This window comes from Maylandia zebra, linkage group LG7 (assembly GCF_041146795.1).
Source record: "Maylandia zebra isolate NMK-2024a linkage group LG7, Mzebra_GT3a, whole genome shotgun sequence".
Taxonomy (NCBI): Eukaryota; Metazoa; Chordata; class Actinopteri; order Cichliformes; family Cichlidae; genus Maylandia; species Maylandia zebra.
In genome coordinates, this window is record NC_135173.1 from 41,853,196 (window position 1) to 41,868,717 (window position 15,522).

At 39.3% G+C, this 15,522-nt stretch overlaps 1 protein-coding gene across 1 annotated transcript in view; it reads left to right on the forward strand.

Annotated features, from left to right (window-relative positions):
• Window positions 1-14,120, forward strand: part of LOC101469316 (matrix metalloproteinase-17) — a 97,456-nt gene extending 83,336 nt beyond the window's left edge. The window contains exons 7-10 of the mRNA XM_004538316.3: window positions 871-953; window positions 1,614-1,766; window positions 2,099-2,356; window positions 12,144-14,120. Of these exons, the coding sequence (XP_004538373.3) occupies window positions 871-953; window positions 1,614-1,766; window positions 2,099-2,356; window positions 12,144-12,469 (820 nt within the window). The 3' untranslated portion in view covers window positions 12,470-14,120. The remainder of the gene's footprint in view (window positions 1-870; window positions 954-1,613; window positions 1,767-2,098; window positions 2,357-12,143) is intronic.
• The last annotated feature ends 1,402 nt before the right edge of the window (window positions 14,121-15,522 follow it).

The following is a 15,522-nucleotide window of genomic DNA, read 5'->3' on the forward strand; positions in this document are numbered from 1 at the left end:
TTTTGTCCATTTATACATTTTGATAGTACATACACTCTCTCGCACACATCACACACACAACCTAACCACTCAACCCCAGCCTGGGGTAGCCCCCAAAAACAAAGCAAACCTGAAGAAACTTTAGTCTGAAGGTCTAAAGAGTTTAGTTAGTTTCAAATGGGTGGAGGTACAAATACAACTACACACAGTGAGGTAATGCTAAAACACCACAGATGAACATTTAGCAGCGTTTGCTCGCCAGTTTCAGACGTCCACTAGCTTCATTAATTGTTTCCTGCTGCCTTGGTCAGGTCATGATGTGTGGAAAAAGCTAGATTGGGCCCGACAAGGGCACCAATAACGACCACTGCACTGTGGTGTAGCGCTAATAGAGTTCTGAATAGAGACCTTTGTTGGTAATATAAGGCCTGGCAGGCTCTCACTCTCAGCCCTGTGGTGCTAATGGCTTCATCATTGGCATGCAGGCCACGTCAGTGATTTAAATCACTTAAAAACCTTGGGGATAAACACACCGAGGGATTTCACCATGTCAGCCTGATAGCTACCTCACTTCTTTTAGCATGGTTTCAGTGATTCACGCACAGGCACCTGAGAGGATATCAGGAACAGCTTGTGCAAAATTTCTCAGAAGGGGTCGACGCATGTCAGTAAAAAGCTACGCAATATAATCGGTCAAATAATTTTTTCACTTTTCACAACTGAGGAAATTTTTGCAAATGAGAGGTGAGTCATTAGAACCGAGATACAACATTTTCTGTGGTGGCTAGACGTCTAAAGCTTTATAAATGTCCAGTTTAGAATCCAGCAGATCCTTGTTATCGCTCATTTTACGCTGTTTTTCCCTTCTTACTTTCTTCCCATCTCTCTCAGGCTGGCACGAGATACCCCAGACAGATGCACCAGTCACTTTGATGCAGTGGCCCAGATACGAGGAGAGGCCTTCTTTTTCAAAGGTACAACAGCACAAACAGTGAAAGAGATATGCAAAGCTGCAGAGCTATGAGGGGAGGGAAAATAACCCAAAACAAAAAAGAAAAGAAATGAGAAATTAGCCAAAAGAGCAGCAGTGGAGAAAGAGTCAAATGAAAGAAGTGAGAAAGGGAAAGAGAATGAGAGCGAGGTGGTAGTTGTAGATACCCGACTGAGCCAGTTGAGCCCTGCTGAGAGACTTCAGTATAAAAATTACATCACCCTTTCATGCTTGCCCTCTGGAGGAATGACCCCTAGCCTCCCACTGACAACGGAAACAAGAAACAGACTTGCATACCTTCTGCAGTAGCAGTGTTAGTAAAGTCTACTGAATTTTAACGATGTTTTTATAGAACTTTTTAATATAATTTGTTTTTGTTGTCACACTTTAAAATCAAGGACATGGAACGTTTGTAGATAATTAATAGAATATTTAGATTTATCTGTAGCTCTTAGCAGCCTTTAATAATTGTATTATGTCTTCCTGCCACAAATATCAAACCTTTCAAACTAGGGCTGCTCCTTGTCACTTGTAGGTCATTGCTTGTTGTGTTTCTTGTACACTTTACATGATTAAGTCTGGAAGGACATTTAGAGCAGAAGTAATAGTGTTGTTCCTCTTATTTTGAACCTGTTCTTCATAGGGAAATACTTCTGGCGACTAACAAGAGAGAAGCACCTGGTGTCTCTGCGTCCTGCTCAGATCCATCGCTTCTGGCGGGGCCTCCCAACCAATCTGGATAGTGTGGACGCAGTGTACGAGAGGCCTGGGGACCACAAAATTGTATTTTTTAAAGGTACAGTATCAAAAACATTGGAAGAGAGCAGGTGGGATTTTTAAGTAAATTGTGTATTTTGTAAGTCTATGTGAGTAGGAGAGGAGTTAGGCAATGACATTTAAAGTATTGAAAAGAAGGACATAAACAAGCTACAACTTTTGAGCTACCACTGTGGTTAAGACTACACAAAAAAACTACACAAAAAAACATATGTGTGCGTTTTGTTTTTTTTAAATTTAATTATTTCCTTTCATTATTTTCTTTTCAAATGTATCCTCTCAGATGTCTTTTCTTTATAAAACATCATATTGGTAAGTAGGTTTTAACTCGTTATGTTTAACTTTCTTTAGGTTTAAAATACTGGGTATTTAAAGACAATATTGTGGAGGAAGGTTACCCTCGTCCCATCAGTGACTTTGGCCTACCGTTGGAGGGTGTGGACGCTGCCTTTGTTTGGCTACACAACGACAAAACCTACTTCTTTAAGGACAACCGCTATTGGCGATACGATGACCACCTGAGACGAATGGACCTGGGCTACCCTAAGGACAGCAACCTCTGGAAAGGGCTGCCATCACAACTTGATGATGCCATGAGGTGGTCTGATGGTAAGTAATCTTTTTTTTTTTACACAGTTTTGCCCGCCCATCTTATGTGCATAAAATGATGAAAAAGAGAGGCAAAGTTGACACTGGCACAGTTGTGTCCTTGGGCAAGATACTGAACCCCAGACCTTCCCTGATGGATGCACTGTTGTATGTGTGGGTGCATGTGAGTGCATGTCCTTGATAGATAGCGGATTGCATGTACAGAATAATGATGTGACTTTGATTAGAATTGCATAGCACAGTATGCATACCAGTTGGTTAACCATTTACTTTACTGTGAAATTTGACATGGACATCTTGTCCTTATCCAAGAGTTTCAACTAAAACAAAGTCAGCTGAGCACTTTGTTTTAGACACTGAAGTGTTGTGTGCTCTAAGACAGAGCTAGAGGTAGAAGACGCAGAACCTAAAATTTCTTTCTGCAGTGCTTTACAGTGAGTGATGATAATTTGAAATTTAAGAAAAACACTAAAGAGTTTATTTCCTTTAAGGAAATAACCATATGTTTGATAATAAATCTGCAAAGCAAATTGTTTACATCATCCTCAAAAAAAATGATCAAAACTACACCTTAATCAATCACCCAGAGTCAGAATGTCCTCAGAGTAAAGCCAGTGACATATTTTTGACCGCTTCTGTCTTGATTAAAAATTGATTATAAAGACACTCTGATTGATTAGATTCAACATATAAATGATGAATTGCCTGTCAGTTTCTTTCAGTGAAAAATGATTACCTTTCTCTGAGAAAAATAGAGTCGTAACACTCCACCACAGCATCAAACCAGTAGTCTGCTGTGCTATTTTCTAAGCCTAAGGCAAGACTATGCAACACCGTTCTCAGGGGAAGTCCTTAGACCGGAATAAAGTTTGAGAAGAATATGAGACAACAGAACAATTTGGCAAGTTAGGAATGCAGCTTCAAGTCTTGGATGAAATTTTAGGCCTTGCTATTGGCATAAGGATGGCAGTGTCATTCACTGAGCCAGTCACTCCACCACTTCCATTCAGAAGTATGTCTTGAAATGTCACTGAATAGTTCGTCGTGGGATTTTTTTACGCAATGTTGTGGTTCCTAGTTGATTCCCTCTATTAGGAGCCCTTTACTTTTCTTTAACATATGCAAAAAGCAAACTCTTAACACGTTAGCATTGCCTTCAATACAACTATGTAACAAAAAAAAGTGTCATGAGCCTCAGTAAATCCTGATCTGTCAGATGGCAGGGTCAGGATTTGGTGCAAACAACATGAAAGCATGGAGCCATCCAGCTTTGTAGCAATGATTCAGACTGGTAGTGGTGTAATGGTTTTTTTTTTATGTCTTGTCACACTTAGGGACACTTAATATCAACTGAGCATATACCCTTTACACGCAGTGTAGGTATTTGTTTTATAGCTGATTCCAGCAGAATAACATGCAATGTCATAAAGCTTAAATTATGTCAGACTGGTTTCTTGAATTTGACATTGAGTTCACTTTACTCAAATGGCCTCCGTAGCCATTAATAGGACACCTTTGGGATGTGGTGGAATGGGAATTTTGCATCATGGCGCTGAAAAAATCTGGAGCAGCTGTGTGATGCTATCATGTCAATATGGACCAAAATCTCTGAGGTATGTTTCTAGCCCCGTGTTGGATTTGTACCCCAAAGAACTGTCTGAAGGCAAAAACCACATTGTTTAATTTTTAAAAAATACTGTAGAGATATTATAGATTGCTATAAAATCAAATGTACAGCTTTATAGTTCACAGAGAGAGTATCCTTGTGATTTTGGTCCTGTCTTACCTTCTTCTTTTGCATTATAAATGTTAACATTTATCATTTTAAGTCAAATGTAGACAAATTGCTGTGACTTTTTTAATTTACCCTTCCCAAATAATGTTTCCAAGCTCACCTCATCAGCTTCAAATTCCTCATTATCTTTATATTTTACATAAATAACTACCTGCAAGTGTGCATTACCAATTCTATTCAATTTCAGTTACATTTTATTTAGATGGTTCCATCCCACGACAGAACACTTAGTATTGTTTGACAATGACCCTACAATAATAAAGAGAATACGCCAAACACTTGGTGACAGTGGGAAGAAAGAATTCCCTTTTAACAGGAAAGAACCTCGAGCAGAACCAGAGTCAGGGAGGGGCAGCCATCTGCCAACACTGTCGTTGAATTTAAGTGTCGTTTGGCAGAATATGGTTATTTTACCAAAACCTTTTGTTTTGCTTATTCTTCAGTCTTAAAATGTATGCTTCATTCTTACATGAATAATGTAAGACTGCCCTCTGGAGAACTCACAGCCAGTCATGTTGTAACATCCAGGCTGTTTTTTGTCCAGCTGACTCCTGTAACCTGCGGTGCAATTTGTGATCTATTATTTCTGTCATGGATCTTTCAGAATAAGTGAAGCATGTTCCATGGATTTAAAAATTTAAGCATGTTCTGGGGATTCAGTGTTCAGATTCCGAGACAAATCAAAAGCCTAATACGTGTCCTTTAAGAGTTTTCATTATTCACGCAATGCATTTTGTTCCACCATTTGCTCCTATTTGATTTTAGTTTATTTATATTTGGCATTCCTTGGATGCATCCATGATTGTTTTGGTGTGGCTGTAGGATACAGATTAGAAGAACATTTGCATTTGTTTATTAATTTGTTTAATTTTTTTCATGTGTCAATAGAGGGTTGGGAGTTTGTTTGTTTTTTTAACCTTTATCTGTTATTGACGTTGCACACATGGTCTTGTCTGCCAACACTGCTTCATATTCACAGTGTCAAACCTTGGAGCTTGCCCAGTGTAATCACTTTGTATAGCTCCACTGTACCAGCTGACTCAAGGTCACAACACATCACTCCTGCATCTTGGTTAAGAGTTGTAAAATCGCCTGAACACCATCTGTTCAAACAAAAGCAGCAGTTCTTTTCTGTCAGTGTATTAGGCTCTGGATGGTGCTTGAGAGTGTTTTTGGATTTTGAAAATCCATCAAAAAAGCAGACACTTATTTTTAAAATTTGAGAATGCTCAGTGGAAGCCAGGATGTCTCTAACCAACCCTGCAGCGCATGTAAATACAGCAAAGCTCTTTTCCCTGTCAGTGGTCTGTGTTCTGTCTTCCAAGCTTGTAGACTCGGAGGTCTCTGAGCTCTTTGATGAGTTTACCCACATGTTTGTATATTTGTGTGTGTGTGTGTGTGTGTGTGTGTGTGTGTGTGTGTGTGTGTGTGTGTGTGTGTGTGTGTGTGTGTGTGTGTGTGTCTGTGTACACATAAGGGTACTTGTTCTTCCTCTGCAGAATTTTCAACAAGAAACAAACCTTCTGCTCCCTGTTACACCACCCCATGCAAGTGCAGTTTACATGAAAGAACACTTGTGAATGAAAGGTGTTCACACGTGTAAACAGGTTAGTCTAGATAGAGTTTACGGGGTGGTTATGAACCTAAAACAGACCATACTCTTCGATGCTGTCTCCTTGTGAAGCATCTACAGGTTGCCACCCACCCTACTTGGCAGATTTGGCTCTCTCTGATTTCCTTTTACTAAAATTGAAACTCAAGTTGAAAGGCTGACACAGGGGAGAAGATCCAACTATCTTTGCAAAAATTGCCAAATTTAAATCCATTTTGGTTTTTGCTTTTATAGTCGCAGTAGTGTGCCTTGATCAATTTTCATAATTCTTAAATGGTGCTAAAGCACTTGCTTGGATGAAGATTGTTTTGGAGGGTTTTTTTGTTGTTGTTGTTGTTGTTGTTGTTGTTGTTGTTGTTGTTGTTGTTGTTGTTGTTGTTTTTATCGTTTTGAGATAAAAGCAGTCAAGTTGGAAACCCATTTGCCTAAATGCACATATACAAACCATGGGACCTGGGAATTGAAGCCACATCAAAGCCTGTTCTCGGTTTGTTTCACCATCTCAGTGTGAATAGACAGGAAATAGAGATTGAAACAGACAAAGGGAAAGAGAGTGATACGACACCAAAGAGGAAAGAGGACACGTGGTGACATCTTGCCATAAAAAATTTTTAGAAATAGTCGAAGAATGTGTAAGTAATAGAGAATATAAGACTTCAGGACAAAGATATTAAAGTTGTTAGAAATATAGATTCATTCACGTGATACGAATTTTAAAAAAACAGGTAATGACAGTAAAACCATAGAAAATGGTTGAAAAATGGAGGGAAAGAGGACATAAAGTCTATAAATGCTTCTGTAATTCTAAAAACAATCATAGCTGCTGACATCAGTACAGCACTCAGAAATAGTCTTGCCTTTTATGGATTTGATCTTAGACTCAAGTTCTCAGAAACCAGCTAACACTATATCTGCAGTACTGTCAAATTAGTAGAGTCAAAATATCAACTTGAGTTAAGGCCTTAGTCGCACAGGCCTAGAGACCACTGGATAAGTAAAATTGTCTTTTCCCCAGCTGTTGTTGAACAGCTCATCAAAAGCCTTGTTATGTGGTCACTATCGAATGATCTGTTTCTGCTTTGTTTTGCGCTTTTCAACTTTCAGGCTTCACAGACAGTCGGCAAGTGTTTAGGGACAAGTCGGTGTGTTGCATGCTGTCTGTGAGCCTTTTGATGGAACCCCATCTACCTCTTAACAAGCAGTTTCACCAAGTAACTAACCATTTGCCAATCAGGGGAATATGAGTATGAACTTTGGCAGGGCAGTCTTTATTTTTTCAGCCTCACCAAAACTATCATGGTACATAAATGCTGATAAGTGTGGATTATTACACAGCCAAGAATTGCAGTGACTAAAAGCAGCATTTACTCAAGAGCAGTCATTAGGGTAAATATGAGACCAATGAGACCAATTATATTTGTGTTCAGTTTTGCCAGTTCATTGCATAATGTCAGACATGCATTATTTATTTATTTTGTTGTTGTTGTTGTTAATGAAAAGGCCAAAACTAATGAAACAATAGTAGCTAAAGGTGTTAACTGTGAAGACACTCTGACATGCTTCATTCCTTTGGTCCATGGAGCTGTTTTAATTGTTTTTAATTGAGAGCCACACCATTACGTGCACTATCATTATCATGAACTTTGGCAGGGCAGTCCATCTTTAATCAACCTCACCGACACTATGAAGGTACACAAGTGCCGATTAGTGTGTTTTAATACACAGCAAAAAATGGTTGTGAATAAATATTACTATTTATTCCTGTTTCAGAAAAGATTTGCTAAGCAGCACAAAGGAAGTTAAAGTATTTTTAATTGATTAATAAAAGAAATTACATGCCTAGTGAGCATTAATGGCCTTGGGGGCGAGAGACTCACTGGGAAGCTTGAGGAATGTGTTGTGGGTTTTCATCTTTTTACACGATTTAATTACAAAAGTATAACAGCGTCATCCTTTGATTCACATATTTCAGAAGATGTCCTTCAAGATAAGTTACTGGCATAACATATCATATAAACCCTTTATATAGGTGAAAATTACTACGAGTCTGCATAGAGTCACAAGCTTATATAACCTATAACGGTGGATGAAACTTAAAGGGTTCACTGTCTTCATGAACTTTATTTGTTCTGCACAGATCATGACTCATCTTCAGTCAAAGAAGCTGTATTATTAGCCAGAACTCAGTGACATGAAGTGTATTCTCCAGATTCTGACAGCTGTAGGACGCTTGATCTCTGAGGGAAAAAAAGAACAAGTTGAAAAAGACAAAGTGACATTAAGCCCTACTGTACAAGTTTGATCTTCCAATAACTGTGACAGAGGAGAAAGTAGAATGTGTACTATATTCTCTTTGTGAAGATCAAAATGATACTTAAAGTTAGAAAGTGAGGACATGTTTGAAAGGTGAAGACCCTGTGGCCTACGCTTTTTGCAAACAGAGCTGCTTTAGGATTGTAATTTGGCTGTGTAGGTAGGGTAAAGATTGGGAGTACTCAGAAGAATTAAACTCCATAGGTGTGTTTCCATGCACGATAGTGCATCTTGGGCTCTTTATTGTACTATGCTGCAGCTAAGTGTGAATACATCCTCATGATTATGCACAGGAAAAGGATTACTAGGTGCTGTGAGCCTTCACCCACTTAGAGGAAAACTGCTAGACCAGCACAGCTGCCACATCAACTTGCGTTGCACTTTTTAGGCATTTTAATTGTTCTCATTACCCAACACAAACACAAACTACAAAGCAAAAGCATTTATTTCAGGAGCAGCACTATTATAAGAATGAGGATTTCTTGTAAAAGCTGTGGGTCTTGCCACATTTTTCCATCTAGGTTTCGACCTGAGAAAATGTAGAAAATGGAGGCAAAGCGTCCTGGGAGTACAGACACTCATCCTTTTATTTCACTTCAGAAATTGTGTTTGACATGAAAGCTGTTTGGCATGCATTTTTAAGGACAATGCATGGATATGAACATTAGTGCAATAACCAAAAACATACAGTAAGTGACAGCAATGCAGGCAGTACATTACTTCAGATATACACTCACTGGCTACTTTTTTAGGTACACCTATTCAGCTGCTTATTAACACAAATATCTAATGAACAAATCACATGGCAACAACACAGTACATGTTCAACACGAGCTGCTGACGTTCAAAATGAGTATACCCATAAAAACAGGAGCAACAGTAATACAACCAAGTTATGCAGAAAATGCGTCGAACCTTGAAGCAGATGGACTACAGCAGCACGACACCACACTCGTGTCGGCCAAGACAGGCTTACCAAAATTGGACATTAGGAAATTGAAAGAAGCTTGACTGGTGAATTTTAGTTTGGATTTGTTATCGACAAGATGAAAATATGGATAAATTCCTGCCTTTTTTAGGCTGCTCCTGGTGATGTAATCCTGTGAGGGATATGGTCTTGGCACACTTTAAACCCTTTAGGACCAACTGAGCATCGTTTGAATGGCACAGCCTACCTGAGTATTGTTGCTGACCATGCCCATCCCTTTGTGAGCACAGCGTACCTGTTCCCTGAGGTGATAACACACCATGTCACAAAGCTCAAATCATCTCAAATTGATTTCTCAATTATGACAATGAGTTCTCTGAAGTAAAATGGCCTCCACAGCTATCAGATCTCAATCCAGTAGAGCACCTTTGGGATGTGAAGGAACGAGAGATTACATTATGAATATGCAGCTGAAAAATCTGCAGCAACTGTGTGATGCTATCATGTCAATATGGACCCAAATCTCTGAAGAATGTTTCTGGCACTTTCTCTTTATGCCACAAATAATTAAAGCAGTTCTGAAGACAATATCAAGCATTTTCTATTATGGCTACAGGTCCTATATGCCTTAATAAGTCCTTATCTTTTGTTGTTATTGTCTTTCTTCTCATTTCCCCACTTCCTCCAACACTTCCTCACACACTGTGATAGAATAAGATGCGGTTTAGGTATATATACGTCTGAATAAGCATTCACAGACAAACACTATTCACTCCGGAGTTATGAAGCTATAGCTCTTGGAGCTCTTCTGCACTTGGCGAGCTCCAAGGCCATTAACAATGGGAAAACATTTTTCACTTTGCTCAAACTCCTTCACTTGTTTATCTCTTGCCACTTACTTATTAATGAGCCACACCATTATCACATGTTTACTTCCCTCTGCTTGTTTGTCATAGTCACTGGTTAATAAAAAAAATTCATAGGAATCAGGTGAACAGCCTTGGAGAAGGTGGGCGCCTTCACGATAACGAATTCAGTCTGTGGGAGATCAGGAAGCTTATTATGAGTTTGTAAACTACAAACGTTAAGCACATATTAATGCATTCATTCGGAGGTGTTAAGTTTTTCATTTAATTCTGTAATTCAATTTTTTTTGTCTCAAATGAACACAATTTCAATGAGTGCATTCACTATAGCCGCATCAGAAATAGAGCAAGAAAAAAGAACGTGCGAGGAAAATATTGCCCACAAACTTTGTATGTTATTATCATTCATAATACCACATCTGATAAACCCTGAAAATATTTGTCATAATGGCACTCAGCAAAGTGGCATTTACATCAGAAGCACAGTGCCAATGCCCATTTGGTATTCTGGTGACTCTAATTAACTTAAGTGCCTTGTAGTGAAGAGACAGGCACAGTGGTGGGTATATCAGTAGCAATCAACTGACAGTTCAATTATTATGTCAAGAGCACCCATAAGGCATTGCTATGGTCTGAACAGCAAAGGCAAATACAAAATCCACTTTATACTACATACCCAGTGCATGTCAGTTTTACTTAATTATTTCTTCAAAAGGATCACATGTTAATATCTAATATGAAAGTATAGTACATAGTTTGCGTGCAAGGAACCAGGCATTCTTGTAATTTTTTTATAGTGATCTTGAGCAGCAGTTCTCCAGGATTTCTGAAGCTCTTTCAGAGTTTTTACTGCAGATGAACAGTAAACGAAAGTCTCCAAGAAACAGTAAATCCATCAAAGACCTGACTGAGGACCTGAGTGATTCATCTGACCCCTCTGTTGATCCATGTACTGTTTGCTAAAGCCTCATCAAAAATAGAAGATTGGAAGGTTGGCTGTAAAGAAGCCATTCTTAATGAAGGCAGGAAAAAACTGAGGTGTGACAAATTATGCAAAAAGTGCGCTGGAAATCAGTGGCAACAGGTCGTTTGGAATGATGAATCCAAATTTGTAATTACTGGTTCAAATCTTATTGATTATCTACAGAGGAGGACAGAAAGGTACAACAGTGATGATCAAATGTGTTATGAATCCAGAAAAGTACCATCAGATTTTGATCCACCATGCAATACCATGTAGAGAGAATCTGATTGGCACATTGACAGCTTCATTTTTCAGCATGAAAATGATCCCAAGCATACTGCTACAACAGTAAAAGCATACCTGGATAGAAAAACACACACTGTCAGTCATGGATTGGCCTCCCCACACCCCCAGATCTCTTATTGTAGCTATATAGGATCATCTTGAAAGAAAGAAAAGGCAGTCAGCATCCAGAGAAGAGCTCTGAATGAAGCTGCCTAAGATATTTCAGGGTGTGTTGAAGAGTAAAAGTGGTCATGCCAAATATAAATTTTCAATATTTGACTTTCATTAGAATTATACAAACTCTGTTTTTGCCTTATATACTTTCCATGTATATTTTCATGAGTCCCATTTTTACTGGTTTGATTCATGACTCTTAAATAAAATTTGAAATGAAAGTACATTTAAAAAATTACCTGTTTCACCAGTTACTTCAGTGCTGACAAAGGTAATCGGAGCGATGGCTGGAGTATGACCACCAGAGTTTCCAGGAGACAACTTGCATAAATAAGCATGCCGTCTTTCATATCACATGGATATTTTTGTTAAAATCAAGCAAATTTGCATTTCTTTCCACAGTTTTTTGCTGTGGTCATTTAGTTTGTATATAAATGTCATTTTTTCTGAGACAGGTTTATAGTTTTTGTGCTACGGTCCATGCAAGTTTGTAAACTGCAGCGGAGTTTCCTCTCCAAGGCACACTGGTGGAAAACGCAGCTGTTATATTAAATTAAATGATATAATTTTCCATGATGGATGTAGACACCTGGTTCACACACATTCTGGTTTATCAAACAGATGTACTGTGGGGCAAGGTAATAAGTGAAAATGCTAAACATAAACACTTAGCACGCTGGGTACAAATTATAGCCCTTGGTGTTTAATGTGTTCTCTGCTTATTGAGCTTTGAGCGAAGAGCAAAGACAATTCTGAACTGCCATTAGTATAAAGTCTAGTATTGTATTCTTTTATCTGTAGTTCATGCACACACACACTAATCCCCACCTTCTAATCTGTGTCTCCGAAGGCTCGTCCTATTTCTTTAAGGGGAAGGAGTACTGGCGAGTGCCAGGCAGCGACATGGAGGTGGAGGCAGGATACCCCCGCCTCATCGCAACGGACTGGCTGTTGTGCACAGAGATGCAGTCGGACTCTCCGGACACACAGCCCAAAAGCACAGAGACGAGAGTCAACGTGCACCGCCATCCAGACCACGCAGAGAACGGATACGAGGTGTGCTCCTGCACCTCTGACACCGCCTCGCCTTTAGGCGTCCGCCCATCCCCGTCCCTCGTTTGGCTGCTGCCGCCTCTCTGGACGCTCTCGCTGGCTCTCCGCTTTGAACTGCTATGATGCTAAAGCATGGGACAGAGGGCCAGTGAACAAACCAACAACTGGAAAATATTCTTCTTATATAATTTAGTATCTTTTTGCTCTAAATTTGCTGTTATTTATTTATCATGACTTTCAAGGGGCACTGCCATCAAGCAGTCATTCTTATGGGCATCACCCTGCTTTCAGTGCTTTACAAGCTGTTTTCATACATGCACAAGAGAAGAAGTGAGGAGATTCATCCGGTGCATTGTCATAATTTTTCTTCATGCAGCAAACAGATACTTCAGGTACTCTGCTTTTGGAAAGGGAGCAGGACACATAAAGCCAACTAACTGTAATCCACTGGTCAGTTACATGTACTATTCTCACATGCACCTAATCAGACATCGCATGGACTTTGTTTTAGTGAGCTGGCTGGGTACAGACTGTTTATTGTCTGATCCATGTAAAATGCTTGTGCTCAGTTCAGGGCCACAGTGCATGTGTGAAAACAGCTTCAGCAAATGATTAACGGCCAAATCTCTGCAAAGGAAAAATTGTAAGTGAATAGAAATGTTTTTTAAGTTTACAGCAGCAAATCATCACATGACAAACATACTAAGTTTATTTTGACTTGAAGGCAAGTGCAAAGGAATACACCCATTATAAAAAGGAGCACTGATCCATTATCAGCCCAAAATTTGTTTTAAATAACCTAAACCATGTTTTCTTTTTATATTCAAACTCAGATTATAACCAGCTATGTACATGGATTGATTTTGCTAACTTTATTGTCCCCAATGGGAAATTGGGGACAATGCAGCAGTCTGTCCATACACAGAGAGACAAAAACAAACATCACACACACAGATTTTAGTACCACAATACATTTTCTATGCCAAAATAATAATGGTGGTGTTGCTCTGACCACCTACAGAACTCACAGTGATTTTCTGGTGTTAAAAATTAGTTCCAGTTTGCAACAAGACCTGTAAATTATTCAGAATAAAAGGAACACTTTCTGAAAAGATACACTACTGTTGAATTTGCAAGTAAGTCATTTTTCTGCGTGTTCACAAGCACTGCTGCTTTCCATTCATCTCTATTTTACTCAAACTGGAGAGATAAAACCAAAACTACCTGCAAGGCAGCATAGCACCAGAGGTAAACATGATTTTTTTTTTATTTGTGGAACCGACCTTTTAATAAACCCCACTGCATGCACACATACGAACATCCTGTGCTCTCGTGTGCTTGCAACGAGCATTAATGTTTGAATGCTCCTACTCCTGCTGTGAGAGGTAGACGGATGCATGGATGAGTAGGTGGACGGACCAGTTTCCATGCCTGAATCATCGGACTAAGTGAGGAACAGCTGCTCATTTTCACCTCTGGGTTATAAGCATTCCTTCCACTCAGTTTAGTTGTATCTACTATTGAAATCAGTTTATAATTCAGTATCTTTTACATTACTTTGATCAGCTCATAGAGTTCAAAGAGTGGTTTTTTTGGTGACTGACAGTTCCCTGTAGCCCCGCTGAATTTATTCTTGCTGTAAAGATATATTTACCTATAGACTGATATATTTGAGTTGAAGGGTTCTGCAGCTGTTGCATCACTAAGTGGACTGTGTATATTTTAAGCTGTGTTTTCTATTGTAAAATATTTTTATAGGAAAATAAAAAACATATCTGTGAATGACTTCTTTTTTTTTCTTGTCACACGAGTGCCCTGTGTTATTTTGAGTGCTTATTTCTGCTACTGTGTGGACCGAGTGTGTAATTATTTTTGTGTTTTTGAAGGAAAGCCCAGGCTTGAAGACAGACGATGGTAACATGACAGCTTGCAGACACCAACTGGGAGCTGCTCCCCCTCTGTCTGATGTTCTTAAATGTGTCTTCTCTTGTAATGGTCAGTGCAGGAAAACAAATCACACCTCACACTTACGCCAAATGGGTTTATAAAGAGATCTGCTGGCACAGAGGATTACGCAGTATATCCGTGTTTCTTGAGGAAAGAGTATCAGAGGAAGAAAATGTCACAAATCCGAAAATATTTACCACCTCAGATACTTCGAGCGAAGAGATCAAAGTCAACAGGATGTCAAGTCTGTCTAGTCCTGAAAGACTCACACGCATACACGTACATGCATTTCACCAGCATCCTCATCATACAGTACGCAGGCTCAAACATCCACGCCTGTGTTAGGGTTTCCATTTGTATGAATGTTTGTTTGTGTATTCCCCCCAAAGGCTACGGATGCAGTCCAACCCCAAAGAATGCAGACCCGTAACTTTTAGTCTGTTTTGAGGTAAAATGAAGTTTAAAAGTTTAAAAAGTCACTCATTCACTTTTCTGCCAACAACAGCATTTTTCCTTCCCTTCTCTTGACACACTCCAGTGGTATTAATTAACTGGTGTGGCTCACCAGCCACTAGGAGAGCACCTGCACCCACAGGCAAATGCAGCAGGGATGGGTCACTTTGTGTGTGTGTGTGTGTGTGTGTGTGTGTGTGTGTGTGTGTGTGTGTGTGTGTGTGTGTGTGTGTGTGTGTGTGTGTGTCCCATTTGGGCTGATAACAATGAAAGTGGCTATTCAGATGTATTTGATTTAGTATTATTGGAATATGGTCGTTTAAAAAAACTTAGGAGTTATCGTCCACGCAGCGTCTTCTACCGTTGAGATATGGCACTTTCACTGCTTAAGCTTCCAGATGGGCCCGGCAGAACCAATCAATAACCCTGTAACTAAAATATTCAAGACTGGATGAACTGCTTGCAAAGCTGAGACCTGGCAGCGGTCTGATTTACAGGAAGAGCACATACAGTAAAAAGAGAAACATGTGGAGACAGATTGCTGTAGTTGACTGATAAAGTGGTTAGAAAAGGGCAAACTGACACCCAGAAAAAACATCATAATCACCAACAAACACAGGAAAAGACAAAGAGATGTTAAGATGGGGAGAAAAATTAAAATCCAGAGGGGCAATGGCAAAGATAAGGAAGCGATTTAGCACATAATCTGCATCAGTAGTCGTTCATAGAAGCAGCACAATTCTGTTAATTACTACTTGGGCCTAATTTTTTATTTT